Here is an 18,222-nt window from a genome sequence, read left to right as displayed (position 1 = left end):
TTATCTACAACAATGACTGGCAATGGCTCTCTAGGGCAGGGGTTCCCAACAAAATTTTCTCGAGGACCCCTCATCGAGCCGCTATTGTGACAAGGACCCCCATTAATTCCTAATCCTAAAATTAAAAAGTGAGAGCCAAATTAAGAGTCTTTTTATATTTTATATCTATACGTTTTTTACAGTTACAACAGAGTACTCCATCAGTATACAGTTAGTTTTAATTTTCAGTTCTTAATAAGATGAGTTAAATCTGTCCTTTGAGCCCATTATTTCTGAAATATTAGGTTCCAAACCTGAAACCAACGGTCCATTTTTAACTACGTGAACTGTAGCTTCCGCGAAAAACAACGCTTTGTTTACAAACACTACTGTTTTGCAAAGAGGCAGCGCACGCCAGGGAGGAGGGAGGGGAATGGAGAAGACAGGGTACCTGCGCAGTAGCGCACAAATGAAGCCGACGTGCGCAAAGCATCTTGGGGAGGTGAGCATTAGTAGAATGCGCGCGCTGCCTCTTTTCAAAACAGTAGTGTTTGTAAGCGCCACCTAACGGCATACAGCAGAACTACTGCCTCTATCTATTTCTAGTTTTGCGCTAGACTCTGCTCATGCAGGAAGCAGCAAAAACAAAAAATCTGTTATCATACGAAATATATTTAATATATTTTTTATTCTAATAGCATCTTGCGGACCCCTCTGGCATAGCTCGCGGACCCCTGGGGGTCCGCGGACCACCTGTTGGGAACCACTGCTCTAGGGTTTCAGATGGGTCTCTCCCAGCCGTATCTACCTAGGTCTCTCTGCATGCAAAGCAGATGCTTCCTCCTAAGCTACACTCTTTTCCTATCTGGAAGGAGCCTGCTGTTTCTCGCCCCATCCTCTTTTAGATTTTGTCTACTCCCGCTTCCCAGTAAAAGAGGTTTGTGTGCCCTAATTAACCCATTTTACGCCTTCTTTCTAGCTTTTCTTTATTGCTCACTTTCCCTCCTTTGAAATGCAACTCTGGGAAGAATTCCTTTTTTAAAAAAAGGAGACCACTTCTCCCTCCTTTACACCACTCTTTAAACCTCCAAGATGCCTTCAGAAACACCTCTCAGAGTGCGCTCTTTCCCTTTGCTTTGAACAGGGCTTCTGAAATCCCAGCCGTCAGCTGACTGTCAGATCCTCAAAAGCACAGGTTAAAGGAGCACTTTGAAATGGGGCTTCTGAGTTGTAAAGGTTCCCTACTGCTGCTGTAGACTGTGTAAGATGTAGACCTAGTTCTTGAATTACAATATGGACAGATATATCTAAGAGGGCTCAGAAACACGATTAAAAAGTTTTAGCCTCACTCCTAAATATAGCCAGCAAGAGAGGCATCAAAATCTCCATGGAAACACAGCAGAGGCCCAGTTGGCCTTGCCTTCCGGCCCTGTGTTGCCTACATTCCCGACATTACAGTTTTAGTAGGTACACGCAGCAGGTAGCTGTAATAGAGATCCATTTAAAGCCATAAATCTGTGAAGCAGCCTCTCGTCGGTATAACTTCTGCCTGCGATCTATGTCAGTCCCATCATTAATGTTATTGCTTCAGATTCAATGATTCTTGCAAGAGCCTTCTAAACATGACTGAATTAGCAAGATGTACTTTTGAGCGCAAACCCCCCCCCCCCCGCTTCTCTTCTAGGTATTGCAGCTTCTTTCGCTGTCAAATTGTTTAAAGCATGGATGCTCGAGAAGGATGCCAATTCAGTCACCTCCGCTTTAAGAAAAGCTAACTTAGACAAGAGGTTGCTAGTAAGTATTTCCTTTCCTAATGTTTGCCTGGCGCATTGCGAAATGGGTATAAGATCTCCAACTGTGTATTCAGATTGGATCCTGCCTTAGGAAATACAATTGACGACTTCAGTACTGTAATGATTCAGACCCTACAGACCATAGGCACCTATGATTCAGACCCCCCAGCTATAGGGGGTCCTGGAGGCCCAGACACCCACAAAATTTTTTGGGGTGCTCAGCACAACTCCACGGCACAACTTCTGGTTTCTACTGAAAGTCGCGTTGGACCCCCAGGGCGACGTTGGAGGCCCTCTCCAACCTCCAACACGACTTCCAGTACAAACCTGAAGTCACGTCAGAGGTCTCGCGAGGCCTTATATGTGATCTCCGAAGCCCCACAAGGCCTCGGAGATCACGTCTGAGGCCCTGCCAGGCCTCAGAAGCACCGCTGCGGCACATAGATGTAACATGACATCATGAGATCACGGCATCATGTTACGTCATGGGTGCCATTGAGCATGCATAACTTGGGGCCCAAGTTGGCGTCCCTGCTACAAACAGACAAGAGGATTGAAGAATGACTTGAAAACAGCTTTATTCTCCACAGCCTCTAATGCAGGCACCCCCAAACTTGGCCCTCCAGATGTTTTGGGACTGCAACTCCCATCATCCCTAGCTAACAGGACCAGTGACCAGGGACGATGGGAATTGTAGTCCCAAAGCATCTGGAGGGCCAAGTTTGGGGGTGCCTGCTCTAATGCAAGCTACTGTAATGACAACTAGGGCTTTGGAACTGCCTAGGTCATGTGACCTTAGGGCAAATACTCAAATAACCAACTTCTTAATACTAAGGGAATATCTCAAAATGCAGGGTGGATAAAAATCAATGATTTTTTTTAAAAAATCAAAAAAATCGGATTTTTTTTATTTAAATCGGATTTTTTTGATTTAAATCGATTTTTTTGATTTAAATCTGATTTTTTTAAAAATAAAATGCTTTTTGAGGAAAATATATTACCATCCAAAGGTTATTCCATCATGAAATAAAGATTAGTTTTTTAATTATGTAGAATAAGTTGTATATGTTTATTTTTGGGGGTAAATAAATGCCATTAATCCATTCACAATGTCATGCTCTTCCAGAGGTTTTTGTAAGATTATTGGGCAGATTCTCTGCCTACAAGATATTATCACAGATGCTTGGTTTACTTTTGCAGTTCTCAAAACTGAATTTGACTCAACAGAGATCACATGCCTCTTCTTCACAGCAAAAATGTTATAACATGAACAGAGTTGAGAAAAAGACCTTAATCCTATTGTTCTACAAACCTATGAATACAGAAACAACCCCTTCAGTGCTAAGTTTCAAGAAGTTCAGTGAATAGAATGTTGTTTAGTCGTTTAGTCGTTTCCGACTCTTCGTGACCCCATGGACCATAGCACGCCAGGCACTCCTGTCTCGCACTGCCTCCCGCAGTTTGGTCAAACTCATGTTCGTAGCTTCGAGAACACTGTCCAACCATCTTGTCCTCTGTCGTCCCCTTCTATAGAATAGAAACAATATTTTTCTGATTGTTTGGAGTGGACAGTATTTAAGTTTTTCATGTGATTTAAATCGACTATGATTTAAATCAAGCCTTACTGACTAGTGATTTAAATCGTGATTTAAATCATGATTTAAATCAGTTTGATTTAAATCAAATCCACCCTGTCAAAATGGTAAACTGCCTTTGCAAAGACTACTCTTTTTAAAACAAAAACAAAAAACCCAACCTTCCTGTATTCAGTTCTTGCCTTTTGACCATGGTTAGGAAAAGAACTATGGGAAAGATCCTTGCTTGGTGCACATTCTGCTTTCTGATGTGAGAAGGCATGGAGAAGGACCACATGAGATGCCACCATGCCTTTGTGCAACCATGCTCCATGGTGCCATTTTAATGCGTTTTCATCACAAGGATGGGAAGTGCAATATGTCCAAAGGGCTCCTACCCAGAACTGCACACTGCCACCTCCGACTGTGTACTTAGCCAGGTCTCTTCTTTTTAAACCAACCTCAGTCCTTTGGGTGATTATTATATATATATATATTTAAGGAAATGTGCAATCTCTGGAGCCTGGCAAGAAGCTACCAGCAATGCTTGGCCACTTTTGGCTCCATTTGCCAACTAGGTAATAAATGGCCTCCTTGCACTGCTTCTGCTTTTTTTTTTTTTTTTTTTTGCAAGTTACCAAGAAGAGGTTCTGCATTTCTCTTTTGTATAAATATCCTTGCCTCACGTCTACATCTATTTTAGGTGGTTTTGCAAAAAGTAAGTGAATTTCCTCCTCCTTCCAGGAACTGTTTCCAGCCAACCGGCAGAATGTGGAACATTTTGCCAAGTATTTCACTGATGCTGGTCTAAAGGAGTTGTCCGATTTCCTCCGGGTCCAGCAGTCGCTGGGGACTCGGAAAGAACTACAGAAAGAGCTTCAGGAGCGCCTTTCTCAGGAATGCCCAATTAAAGAGGTGGGGAAAGCTTTTCAAACTAGAACAAACAAAAGGGGGGCATTAAAAGAACGCTGATTGCAAAAGAGGATGCAACACTCCGGCCCTCCAGATGTTTGGGACTACAATTCCCATCATCCCTGACCACTGGTCCTGTTAGCTAGGGGTGATGGGAAGTGTAGTCCCAAACATCTGGAGGGCCGGAGTTTGCCTATGCCTGGTTTAGTCTTATTATAAGTTATTGTAAGTTTAAGGCTTTCTTATGGATAGTGACAATCCTGAATGTATTGGATTTGTGACCATTATGCTCATTTGTCTTCAGTAGCAGTAAAGCTCTGCTGGGTGAAATACAATTGCCTCTGGTCTATTTTTGGGGAATCCTGCAACGTGTTTAAGTCTTTACTCTGGTAACTAAACATCGGAGTTCTGCTCTGGAACAATATTCAGTGGGATTTCATGACAAGAACAATAGCAACATTTTATTATAGGCCACCTTGTAGGCTGGCACTGCACTGGTTGAGCAGAAAGCAGTGGAGCCGCCTCGACCTTGCCAAATGAAACAGTTTTTAGGGAGAAGTGTCGCTTGTTATATTTCCAATGTGATGGCTGTCCTCTAGTGGCTGCCAGGAGAAATATTTTTACTCCCCATATGGTGTGTTGACAGTATCCTAGTACAAATGCTCACTTGCGGCATGGTGTGAAGTGCCGTGAACCCTCTTTAAAATTTATACTCTTGAATGAATCCCTGGCCTGACTGTTCTCTCTAAACATTGGCATTTGAACCGAATCAGCAACTCATATTAAGTATAAGACATGTTTTATTTTATTATTCCTCCAGCCCTCCAAATAAAATCGTTGGGAGGGAGTTTTGCAGCAGACAGGAGGTGTGACTTAAGAGAACGGCTTCAGTTTATTCTTCTTTAAAAATAAAAATAAAAAAATCTTCCACTGCAGATGGTGCTTTATGTAAAAGAAGAAATGAAGAGGAACGACCTGTCAGAACCGGCTGTGATTGGACTCCTGTGGACCTGCATAATGAATGCTGTTGAATGGAACAAGAAAGAAGAGCTGGTCGCGGAGCAAGCACTGAAACATCTGAAGGTGTGCAAGTGACGGCTGGCTTGTACAGTAAGAACAGAGGATTGGATCCCTTTTTGTGCAGCAGTCCCAGCACATGGGTGTGCATGGCTGCCAAAGACAGGAGATGCGCATCCAATAGAAAGCTTGCTTTGCATTGGCAAGGAAGGCCAGCATTATGCGCCGGTCACAGTGATAGATCTCATCCTCTCAAAGCCTGCAAGCATGTTCAAAACTCCCAACAGCACAGGAGGAGCATGGAAAGCTCCCAGGTTCATTCACTCAAGGCTCTTTGAGAGCAGCTCATTGTAAATCAGTTTACTGGATAATTGCAGGCATGCAATGGACAGGTTATCCAGAGTGAATATCCCACTGGTGTGTTTTGCAGGTGTGGCAGGCGACAATACTTTATCCTGGGTGGTGGTGGTGGTTGTTTTGCAGCAAAACGTAGCACTCTCTTCTGTATTAGCCTATGAGAGAATAACTTAATTTCTTCTCTGGTTGTTTTAGCAATATGCACCTTTACTGGCTGTATTCAGCACCCAAGGCCAATCAGAGCTGATCCTTCTCCAGAAGGTTCAGGAGTACTGTTATGATAACATCCACTTTATGAAAGCCTTTCAGAAGATTGTGGTGCTCTTTTATAAAGGTATTTGACCTTCCTTCCTTCCTTCCTTCCTTCCTTCCTTCCTTCCTTCCTTCCTTCCTTCCTTCCTTCCTTCCTTCCTTCCTTCCTTCCTCCATTATTCAATTTACATAAAATGTTTAAAGAGGGTTCAAAGGTAAAACATTAGGACTCCAATAGTTCATCCAATAGGTTTAGCACACAAAAGGATGTGTCCACTGCCTGTTTTTCTCTTTCTGTTCTATAAAAGCTGAATGTGCCTGGATTCTGCTGCTAAGCTGTGGGCTGGCCTGCATCTTCCTGCCCTGTGAATTGCTGCAGCTCCAGTGTTATTGTGCTGTAAAACTTCCTATTTAAGAGATGTCTGGTGATACTGCTTTAGCTTGCAGTGCAATGATATACAGGCACATTTAGACCTGGGACTTGTCTGCTGGAATTGTTACATAGGAACACAAGACGCTGCCTTATACTGGGCTGGACTTTTGCTCCTCGTATCTCAGTATTGTCTACACTGACTGGCAGCGCATCTCTAGGGTTTGAGAGGGTTGTCTCCCAGCCTTAGCTGGAGATGTCAGGAATCGAACATGGGACCTCCTGCGTGCAATTTGGGTGCACTTCCTCTGACCCACAGCCTTGCCCCATCCAGAAGGAGCCTGCTGTTTCTTGCTCTTCAACTTCACATATTCCTGCTTTCCAGTAAAGGAGATTTGTGTGCCCTAATTTGCCCCCTTCTTTTGCATTTCCTTGTTAGCTTTTGCCCCTCTTTATTTCTCAGTTTAAGGAGCAGTGCAGGATGTGAGGAGCAATTTCCATTCAATGATCTACAGTATTCTCCATTCACATGATAGGCTTCCTGGAGATAAGGAGAGCCATCCCATGAGTTGCTTTGAGGGCTGCAGAAGTCCAGAAGCAGGTTTTGGGGAGGGTTTGTAATCGGTAGCTTGGGGGCTGTCAACTCTTAACTGGTGGCTGAGCATCTCTTGAATTGGGTCTCTACTGAAAGCTCTTGAAAGCTAGACACAGATCCTATACCTTAACAGACTCTAAATAGCTTCTCCTTGGAAATTTCAATTAACAGCACATCTCTTATTCTATCTCTTTGTTCAGAAAGATCCAGGAAGGCACTTTCTCTTCTTTAGCTAAGCTGTCACATCCCCACCCCCCTCCTCCATTTTCCTTTTATATAAGGGAATGGGTTCGTGGCTTGTTGTCATAGAGACTATCTGTCTTTCTTTTGCAAGGTGTTAAGAGTATAGTATGACATTGTGGCTATAAATAGTGGAAGGAGGTGGAAATGGCTTCAGCAGGGAAGTTTCATAATGCTCCTTGCTTGCATTGATTGTAGCGCCATAATGACAACAGTAGACCGAGGGATTTGGGTCTGGCAGCTGGAAGCTGGTGAGCCGCCTTCTCACTCACCAATGTAGCTTAAAAAGACAGCACTCAAGCCCTTAATGAAATGGAGGGGGAATGAAGACTCTAGTGAGGACAGACACCGGGCCACTTCAAAAGCAATGATCACAGCTTGCAAATGCTTCTGAATACCAGTTGCTGGAAACCACAGGCGTGGAGAGTGCTCTTGTGCTCGGGCCTTTGCTTATGGTCTTCTCAAAGGCACCTGGTTGGCCATTATGAAAGTAGGACCCTAGACTAGATGGGCCATTGGTCCGATCCAGCAGGCTGTTCTCATATTGTAAATATAATGCATGTCCCTCAAGCCTTTGCCAATTTGATGTCCCTCAGATGTTTTGGAGTACAAATGCTACTATTGTGACTGTGCCGGATGGGGCTGATGGGAACTGTAGCCCAAAACATCTGGAAGTCACCAATTTTAAGTTCATTTTTACAAAATTGATTACATCCCAGATTTGCAAAACAGGGGCAATCTGTTGCCTTGCGGATTCCCCTAAAGGCATGTGTGTGTGTGTGCCTTTGCTCCTTGTGTCTATAACAGTCCCCTAGGGCCAAAGGAGTGGGTGGCTGGAATTGGTTCCAGCCCCCGGGAATGTCTCCACGAATTGCTTCATGGGCTTTGCTCAGACTGACATCACTTGGGGCAGCAACGGGGGGGGGGGGGAGACACACTTCCCACAACTGCTCAGCTAAAATTGCGGCAGCATTTAAAATGTCATCTCAATCATTTTTAACCATAAATAGCTAACTATAAATCCCCCCCTCTGGTGTTCCTTGTACTTCAGAAAGCAACTTAGGGGTATGATTAAGTGTACCCTGTCCTGCATGATTGCTTAATTGAGCAACTCTCTGACAAGAGAATATTTTGGGGAACTACTGAAGGCATGAATAAATTACAAGTTGTCTTTCTCAAGATTAAAGGAAAATTCAGTTGACCTTTTAATTCGCATGGGTGACTTGCTCAGTCTGTTTTTCTGTGCTTGTTCAAGGCCTGTTCAAGATCCCTTCATTCTCGTTTGACTCTTAAGCAGGTTGTGCATAAGGAAGGCAGTTCTTTCCCACTTCCATGTGGTCCCTGTTTTTTCCTTCTACAAGTTCTGTTGTCTCCTTCAGAAAGCCCTAGCTACCTAAACGGATTCCAGTCCCCGGCAGCAACCAGACAAGGGATCCAAGTCAGTTTCTAGCACCTGCCTGCAAGTTTTGCAGTCAATAGGACTTCGAGCAGTACATAAAATAAGCGCTAAGTGATCTGAACAGAATCCAACACAGAATACTTGTTGACATTTGTCTTGCAGTTAATTACAATGTCCCTGTGGGCATGTCAGATTAGCTGAGAGGCTTCCTAACCAAGTCAGGAAAACGTGTGTAAAATTGTCCTTATTAACTGAAGCTGAATTTGTTCTTCAGCACCTGCAACATTGAAGAGTTTCTGCCCCTGTTTCAGGGACTTTCTCACCAGATGTTGAACCATAACTCCTGTAACCTTTGAGCATCTGAGGTTGATGGGAGTGGGGGTCCGACAACAGCTGCAGAGCCATGGGTTCCTCATCCCTACCCAATACCCCAAAATCATCCTAGGCCTAACAACACCCTTTCCCCGTTCACGGTCTTCTGCTTGAAACCATAAGGCAGCTCTCTGAGTGGCCAATGCTTTTCAGTGCACTGCTTTCCCACCCACTCCTGAGCTCTCATGAGACTGCATGAACTCTCACAAGGTCTCATAAGACCTGGGAGTGCAGCAGGAGAGGCTGCCTTTGCTGAGGGGGTCTGCAGTGCAACTGGAAGAAGCAAAGAACTGGGATTACTGTTGATTCCAGTTTAAAGCCAACAAATATGATGATTACAGCACAACGTGAAACAAATGCGACGAAGCTGTTCACAAAACAAGTGCAGCGAGCCTTAAAAGGAACATAAAATCAAGAAACGGCTATTCAGTTAGTTTGTTCTGGGAACAGATGTTGTTGGCTTACAGCAGGGCTGGGGAACTTGTGGCCGCCTTGATGCTGTTGGGCTCCAACTCCCATCAGTCCCAGCCAGCACTGTCAGTGGCAAAGGATGATGGGAGTTGGAGTCCAGTAGCATCAGGTGGGCCCAGTCTTAAAGTTACTTCAGTTAAACAGAGGTCACTGCAGTGTGAAAGTTGGTAAATCCTATATGAAGATTATCACGCACATGCTCGTCTTTGGATTTTCTCTGCAAGCAGATACATCCATGATTGGCCTCTGCGAACAATAAATGACACATGTGTAACTTTTCATGTGAGGTTCGTGAAAACCCTCACGTGGAAGCTGCTTCTGTGATGGAATTCTGGCAGAGTGTACCAAAGCAGCCCTGGACCTACAGAGCTCCCTGCCATAGTCAGTGCAAATGTGACCGGCTTTCTAAAATGGTTGTGGGAATCTATGGAAGATAGATCCCTGCTACTTAGAGCATGGAAAAGGCAATCAAAACAGTAAAGGGACTGGGGCAGCTCCCCTTTGAGCATATGTTACAACACTGCAGGATTTTTATTTTATTTTTTTAAAAAAAGAAAGAAAACTAAGGGGTGATACAATAGAGGTGTATAAAATTATGCATGGTCTAAACAAAGTAGGTAGAGAGAAGTTTTCCTCTCTCTCCTAATGCCAGGTCAACCAATGGAGAGGAATACGGTAGTCACTGTAGCTCAGCTGTAGAGCTTCAGCCTTGCATGCAAAAGGTTCTGGGTTCAATCCCTGGCATTTCCAGTTAAGGCTAGAGCAGACTTCCTGTCTGAAACTGTGGAGAGCTGCTACCAGTCGTAGACAATACTGATCTAGATGGAGCCAATAGGGTGGCTTGGTATTAGACAATTTCCTACATTCCTAATGTGGTAAAATTCAGGACAGACCAAATAATGCACCCAGTTAAACTCTGGAACTCACTACCGCAAGATGTCACGATGGTCACCAACTTAGGACAGTTGTAAATTAATAAGGCTGTCAGTGGTTACTAGTCATAATGTCTACAATTAATATCATATTTAGTATGAGAAATCATAGCTGTCAACCCGCAGATTTGAAGATAAGGAATCCTATGGGCAACTAGCCTTCCTCTTGGCAGCCGCTCGCATGACTGACGTGTTGCAGATCATTAACGTTTTAACCAGAAATGGAGGAAGCAATTTCATGTAACGTGAAATTATTTTAAGTGCTTGATTACTGAATACTAGCGGCGCAGTTAAGTCTCCCTTGTTTCTCCGTTTCCAGCTGCAGCCCCTCCTATTAGGCTTTGCTGACGATTGAAGTGGTGTAGTCACATTAAAGCCCCTAAAAAAAAGAAAGAAGAAAAAAGCTAGCAGCAGTTTGGGGGTTTGTGTGTGCTAATTCTCTGCCCAGAAACACTTCCTAACTCTATCCTCCCTGGTTTTGCATTGCAGCTGATGTCCTAAGTGAAGAAGCCATCCTGAAGTGGTATAAAGAGGCACATGTTGCCAAAGGCAAAAGTGTCTTCCTTGACCAGATGAAGAAGTTTGTTGAGTGGCTACATAATGCTGAAGAAGGTACGGTTCTCATCCCCCCCCTCTCCTTTTTCTTGGTATATCTGGGGTATTAAGGAAACGACTACTTCATTGCCCAGGTTCCGCAATGGGACCAAGACTTACATCAGGGGTGAGGAACTCTTTTTCAGCCCAAGGGCCACATTCCCTCATGGACAACTTTCTGGGGGTCACATGCCAGGGGTGGGCAGGTGCAACATATGTGATTCTTATTTTTGTATTCCAGCCATGCACATCAGAGGTTTTCTATACCTGCAACTTTCTATCCAGGCAAGCAAGGGGCATTATTGAAAGTTCAGGATGTGTTCCAGCCAGAAAAAAGACCTGGGGAGGGTGTGTAGGAGAACCAGCAAGGGCATCAGCCAAAGTAGGAAGGGTCTTAAGAAGAGTCCTGAGGCCTGGACGGCCACACCTGTGTCATGGAATTCTACTCAATGTTGATCCAGAGCAGATTCCAGCATATAGTTAGCAGAGTAAAGACTTAAACACGTTGCAGGATTCCCCAAAAACAGACCAGAGGCAATTAATATTTCATCCAGCAGAGCTTTACTGCTACTGAAGGCAAATGAGCATAATGGTCACAAGTCCAGTACATTCAGGATTGGCACTGTCCATAAGAAATCCAGTTGCAGCAGACTTAATTTAAACTTACAATAACATAATAAGACGAAACCTTAACAGTAAGCATACTATGTACAGAACACCACACCAGAAGGAAAGAGAGACAGAAAGAGAAAGTGAAACCCAGGCTCCTTCTGGCCCTACTTTTATAGTCAGCATGACCTTGAGAGAAGAGATAACAAAGCCGTTTAAGCCAGCTGTAGGCAAATTCTCTGCAGGGGTAGCCCAAACATCATGAACCTTCTGCTTGTTTCTTTCACACAAAGAAACTTCCAGAACCCTCTTGAATTAATTAGAATAGGAAAGATCTCTACACATCAGATCAATACTTTTTGCACTAAGAAATGCAAACTGACAATCTGGCCTCCAGGCCTGATGTTCCCAACTGTCAAATTGCACTGGTCAGCTCCAGCTGGTGGGTTCTTCATGGGTCTGGCCATTTTTGCACAGTAGTGCAAAACTGAACCTCCCCCAATGTGTGTGAATGTGGCCACACCCACCCACCCAAATACACTTTATACAGTGGTACCTCGGGTTAAGAACTTAATTAGTCTTGGAGGTCCGTTCTTAACCTGAAACTGTTCTTAACCTGAGGTACCACTTTAGCTAATGGGGCCTCCCACTGCCGCCACTGTGCGATTTCTGTTCTCATCCTGAAGCAAAGTTCTTAACCCGAGGTACTATTTCTGGGTTAGTGGAGTCTGTAACCTGAAGCGTCTGTAACCTGAAGCGTCTGTAACCCAAGGTACCGCTGTATTGGTTAAATGGCTTGGATCCCGCCTCCCTCCCCCCCCCCCAAATTGGGGATTTTAGCTTGTCCTCATTCTAGTCGGGAAAGAATTCTGAATGAATGATTGTTTATAAATAAGCAGTAGTTTCTTTTGCAGCAGCCTCTGAAAAGAGTTAAGATGACAAACAAGATGTCAGACAAGTTTGCCCACTACAGCATAGTTTATATATAAAACAGGATACAGTATTGATATGTGATTCAAAAACCTTTGTGGGTCTCATGCCACAAATATATATTTATTTGGGGTGATGGGGCTTCGCCAGGAGCTCATTTATTGGGCACGATTTCAGCTGTGATGTGAAGCACGCTTCTCAGCGATAGCTATGGGGACATTAGCTTTACTCTGTTCCTGAACCAAACGATCGGTGCGGCTCCAATATGTGCAGAGCTCTTCACCAGCATGAGCCGTTCCACTCTTGATTTGTCTCTTGATTTGACCCAGTCTCTTGATTTGTCTTAATCAGCACCTCCTTGTGCATTATGGCAAATCATTTGTGAAACGGATGTGGCACAATTTGCCTAGCTAAGGTGGGTGAGTGTGAATCCTACTGGCCAGGCCTTTGCAAACACTTAAAGGAGAAACTGTCCCAGAGCTTTCCACACTTTTCATGTCGAAGACACACTTTTTGGGTGTGCATCATTTTGCAACACAGTAGTTCAGTTTTACTAGCAAACCAGAGGTTAAACTAACCTTTTTCCAGCCCCGGGAGGAGCACGGGGAGTGTTTGTGCGACACACCTACAGACTGCAGCCGACACACTTAAGGTGTTGTGACACACAGTTTGCATACAAATCTGCATACAAATCTGTGAACATTTGCCAGAGTCACTGGATTGAAGGTTAGATACGGATTCGAACCCATAGGCAAATCTCCCCTTGTTTTGTCGTATGAGTCCTGTTAGGAAGGTAGGAGAGTGACTGGGAGGGGAAAACTCTAATGGAAAAAGAAAAATTTTAAGGTGCCAACTCAGATGTAGAAGCTGAGTTGGACTGCAGAGTCGTTTTTCTGGTACCAAGAGCTGCTTTCTCCCCCACCTTTCTTCTGATGACCACCCATGGAGAGTTATTTTTGCTTTCTGCAGAAAGTCTTTAAGCAGCTCCCCTTGAAGACTAATCCCATATTAGCTGCACATAAGATTGGCAGGTTATAATTATTAGGACTCGCCTGCTTCCCCTGCAAAATCTAAGCTTAATATTTGCTTTTAGTCTGTTTCTATCAACAATCAAAGGTTGCTGGTTCCCTCCTGTTATTTTATTTTATTTTTTACGGCAATGGGCTTACTTGTTAGAATTGATGTAGAGAGTAACAACCTGTGTCAAGATCTTGTAATGATTCCAATAGAAATGTTAGCAAAAAACATTCTGTCCCGAAATGTCAAAGAGCCCTGAAACATTATTTTTAGTTAAAAATATCTTGGGGCTTTCTTTTTTTTTTTTGTATTTTGGCAAACAGCAGGCACCCTGTTCCACCCCCCTCCTCTGCAGAGATTTCTGTCTTTAATCTGCCTCTAGCAAATTCAGAAAGTGTAGCTGAAATTAGAATAAAGAGAAGGCTCTGGAAAATCAGAATGAATGTGTCAAATGCGCGCGCGCGCACACACACACACACACACACACACACAAGAAATAGAGAGATAGTTGGTTTAATTTAATACTCATTTTTCAATGTGCTTGTGCTACTGTGTATCAGATACAGTATATTGCAGGGCTGGGAAGGCTTGCAGGTTGTTGTTGTTGTTGTTGTTGTTGTTGTTGTTGTTGTTGTTAATTATTACCCTGAGAGTCCCCAGCCAAAGCCAGGTGCAAAAGACATATGTTTAGAATTTCAAAAATCTGGCCCAGGGTTTTACCTTGAATACCAGAACTGAACTGAACTGAACTGATCTCTCTCTCTCTCTCTCCCTCCCTCATCCCCAACTACCACACACCCAGCTTCCTTCAGTTCAGCAGCCATACAGTCTAGGGGAGGAATCATTTGGTTGCTGCCATTGTTATACAGTTGGGAAGTGGGAGATCCTCATTGATCCTTGCTTCAAATTGCCCAGAGATCTACTAGCAGATCCTGATGCACCCCGATGCACTGTATAGCCTTACTGGGAATCTTGGATCTATCCCATGCATAGGCAAACTCAGCCCTCCAGATGTTTTGGGACTACACTTCCCATCATCCCTGACCACCGGTCCTGTTAGCTAGGGATGATGGGAATTGTAGTCCCAAAACATCTGGAGAGCCAAGTTTGCCTATGCCTGCTCTATTCTTTTGTGGCGTAAGACCGGCTTGTCCCATCTCTCGTGCCAGAGAAGCTGCTGCCATTGGGGATCAAGCCTCCATGTGGGATGCTGAGGAGCCACCGAGAGACGGTGGGCATGAGAGTGGGGAGACAGCCTTTAGTCCCAAGAGCTATGGGAGGGGTCTTGTCTCCTTAGCACAGGACTGTTGTGGGACTACAACTCCAATGATCCCTGACTTGCTGGTTGATGGAAGATGGAGCCCAATAACACCTGAAAGTCTACAGGTCTCCCACCTCTGCTGCAGTATGCATAGCTGTCAAGTTCTCCCCTTTTTAAAGGGAAATTCCCTTATGCTGAATAGGCTTCCTTGCGAGAAAAGGGAAAACTTGACAGCCATGCAATATAGTGCATTTGATTCATTGATTGAGGACTCAGCTACATTAGCCATGTTACAACACTATAAGTGCATTATAAACATGCAGCACCAGATGGTGCTGTAGAGTACAAAACTTTGTCTATGCGACTTTAATAGAGTGTTTTTTCTTTTGTTATAACGATTTAATTTATGACTTATAGTGGGGTTTTCCCTGTGTGTAGTAGATCCAGCCTTAAAATAACATCTGGGGCTTCTTAAAGGAATAACTGTATAAATGTTGCCACATGAATTGTTTTAATAGTTGGATAAAAATCTTCACTTTTCCTCTGCTCTCTCCCTCTCTCACCTCTCAGAATCCGAATCTGAAGGGGAAGAAAACCAAGATGGCTGAACAAAGCACAAAACGTATTCGCTGTGGCTGGCTGCTTCTTGCGGAATTTTGTACCGTTCAAAGAGAAAGACTCTTACTCCAGTGTCATACTGAAAAATCTAGGCTAGGCTTTCCTTTTGTTTAGAAGAATAAAATGTTGGAGCCCTGAGACATTAAACGCTGAGACTCTTCCTCTGGCGCACTGTACACTATTGTAGGCCGAGGCATTCAGCAAGGAAACAACATATAGGAAAACTGAAGTAATATCCTTTAAGGACTCCTTTTTTATTAACAGTATTCAGGTACTACATATGAACACTTCAGTGTTTCTCCATAGGGATGTTCTGTGCGTGTAGCTCAATATTTGCTTGTGTGTGATTTGACATAATCACATTTTGGGGAAATTAAATGGCTTTTAAAAATCTTACTTTCATGTTTCTGCACATTTTTCTTTTGCTTCAGAAGTGGGCTTGCATGGGACTAACTACTGCCTACCTTCTGCAGAAGGATTTAATAGTAATTTTGCTATTTGCACCCTGCCCATCTGACTCAGTTGCCCCAGCCTCTCTGGGCAGATGTTTTAGAAGGTCCAGTCTACACTTTACCTCAGCCTTTGCCAGCCTTGTGCTCTCCGGGTATTTTGGGCTACCACTCCCATCAGCCCTAGCAAGGCTGAGGATGATGGGAGTTGTAGTCCAAAGTATCTGTAGGAAACCAGATAGGGCAAAGGCTGCTCCACCTGGTGAATGTGGCAAGCTTCTTCCTTGGTGTGACTCTCTCTGCATCATCGTTTTTATACCTGTGACAGACTGCTCCAGGAACACGTGGTGTTGGGTTCGAAACTCTTTGGGTCCTTGCAGGGTTTCCATGAAAAATGTGTGGCGGTTATCTATTCCAGGAGAGATGAGAACCCTGTGGCCTTCCAAATGTTTCTGGACTACAGCCCTCATAATCTGTATCCATTAGCCATGTTGGTTGGGGCTGATGGAACTCAGATCCCCTAGTCCTGTGTTACAGCAAAGGGAAAAACAACTTTCCACATGGAAATGTTTATAGCATGTTTACCAACCCTAAAACACCTATATTAGAGTTGAGTTTGGGTTGCCTTGTTTTTAAATAAGAAATGTCAACTTTGTGAATTCCCTGCCCTCTCTCATACAAGTCGTCCACTGCTGTTTTTCATTCTATTATATATAGCTTAAAACCCATTTCTATGAATCTGAACCTGCAATTGGTTATAATAGATTAAAACAACTTTTAAGAGACTTCTGTATATGTTAAATAAATAAACAAATTTTAAAACCCTGACTGATTAATTGGCAGGATTTTTTTTTAAAAAAAATGACAATGTTTTTAATACAAGGACTTATAAATTGGTAACAAGCATCATCTCAAGAGGCAATTCGCTTTTCACAAGAGAGGGCTGGGGAAAGCCTTTTGCTAAGACAATGCTTGCTACAACACAGGAGCATTATTTAAAAACAAACTTGCATTTACCCATGTGAAAATTAATACGGATGTAATTGATTAGTTATACAACGTATGGTTAGGGAGCAATCCTACCGCAAGATCTGCTGGGTTGGATCCAGCAGATCTTCAGCAGAGCCAGGAGGTTCCCAATGCAGCCAGGCTATGCCGTCTTAGCTCTGTCATCTTCACCACAGCTGGAGAGAGACCTCAGTGTAACTCTTCAATCCTGACCCAGCCAGGACCCAGCCAGCTGAGCTGATCCCAGTGGATATTAAGCCAGCATATGCCCTGAAAAGATGGTGGGATAGAAATCAGCCTTCCCCAACCTTAGTGCCATCCAGATGTTTTAGACTGCAATTCCCACCATCCCTTGAGGTTGATGGGAGTTGTAGTCTGAAACATTTGGAGGGCACCAGGTTGGGGGAAGGCTTTAACCATTAAAGCCCACTGCTTCTGATTCAAAGTACAGTCGTACCTTGGTTGTCAAACGGAATCCGGTCCGGAAGTCCGTTTGACTTCCGAAAACATTCAACAACCAAGGCGCAGCTTCCAATTGGCTGCTGGAGCTTCCTGCACGCAAGTGTAAGCTGCATCGGACATTTGGCTTCCAAAGAACGTTCACAAACCGGAACACTCGCTTCCAGGTTTGCGGAGTTCAGGAGTCAAAACGTTTGACTCCCAAGGCGTTCGGCTTCCAAGGTATAACTGTATAAGCTTTGTCATCTAAGTGGAACATAGAATAGTGTACCATGGTTTCAATGAAGTCGCAGCGCCAAAAGTAGAAAGCAAAATCCTATTAGCAGCCAGCTCTCGGCCAAGTAATAATTTAAGGTGTATTGCTTTCTGAAAGCAAAATGTAAAGGGCTTACGGTAACTATGACAACTAAATAATGAAATTGCTAATAGAACAGTGTGTGACCATATCCAGTTATGCCTGCAGGGAAATAGCGTGGAGCAGTGAGGTGCCCTTATGCAGTGTTGTCATTGTGGGCAAACAGTGCTGTCTTTAAGCCACTGAAGTACGGATCATATTGTTAAATACTTGTCAGCTCCATTAGTGGGTTGTTGTTGTTGTTGTTTTAAAGAGAGGTAGCCATGTTAATCTTCTAAATCAGAAACAATAGTATTTTGCAGGATCTGAAAAGCAGATAACTTTCTCATTGGGGGTGCATGTTTCTAGCCCAAATAACAGCGCCTGGTTGTTGTTGTTGTAATTTGTATACCACCCTATACCCATAGATTTCAGGGCAGTTCACAACATACACACATACGGTACATATATGTGTGTGTGTGTGTGTGTGTGTGTGTGTATTGTGTGTGTGTTGGGGGGAGAGAGAGTATACATACAATATTTATATGTATATATAAAATATGTGTGTATATATACAGTATGTATATATACTAGATGATGTATGTGCATATATATGTATATGTATGCATGTGTACACACACACACACACTATATATATATATATATATATATATATATAT

The 18,222-nt window shown here is 43.6% G+C and overlaps 1 protein-coding gene across 3 annotated transcripts in view; it reads left to right on the top strand.

Annotated features, from left to right (window-relative positions):
• Window positions 1-16,724, top strand: part of BZW2 (basic leucine zipper and W2 domains 2) — a 44,901-nt gene extending 28,177 nt beyond the window's left edge. For all 3 annotated transcript variants that reach the window (XM_035128864.2, XM_060280739.1, XM_060280740.1), the window contains 6 exons: window positions 1,664-1,773; window positions 4,091-4,261; window positions 5,195-5,341; window positions 5,828-5,966; window positions 10,753-10,875; window positions 15,245-16,724. In XM_035128864.2, the coding sequence (XP_034984755.2) occupies window positions 1,664-1,773; window positions 4,091-4,261; window positions 5,195-5,341; window positions 5,828-5,966; window positions 10,753-10,875; window positions 15,245-15,282 (728 nt within the window). In that variant the 3' untranslated portion in view covers window positions 15,283-16,724. The remainder of the gene's footprint in view (window positions 1-1,663; window positions 1,774-4,090; window positions 4,262-5,194; window positions 5,342-5,827; window positions 5,967-10,752; window positions 10,876-15,244) is intronic.
• Window positions 16,725-18,222: the final 1,498 nt, after the last annotated feature.

The sequence above is a fragment of the Zootoca vivipara genome, chromosome 12 (genome assembly GCF_963506605.1).
Source record: "Zootoca vivipara chromosome 12, rZooViv1.1, whole genome shotgun sequence".
NCBI lineage: Eukaryota > Metazoa > Chordata > Lepidosauria > Squamata > Lacertidae > Zootoca > Zootoca vivipara.
The sequence above is the reverse complement of the archived record's forward strand: the minus strand, read 5'-3'. Positions and strand labels throughout refer to the sequence as shown.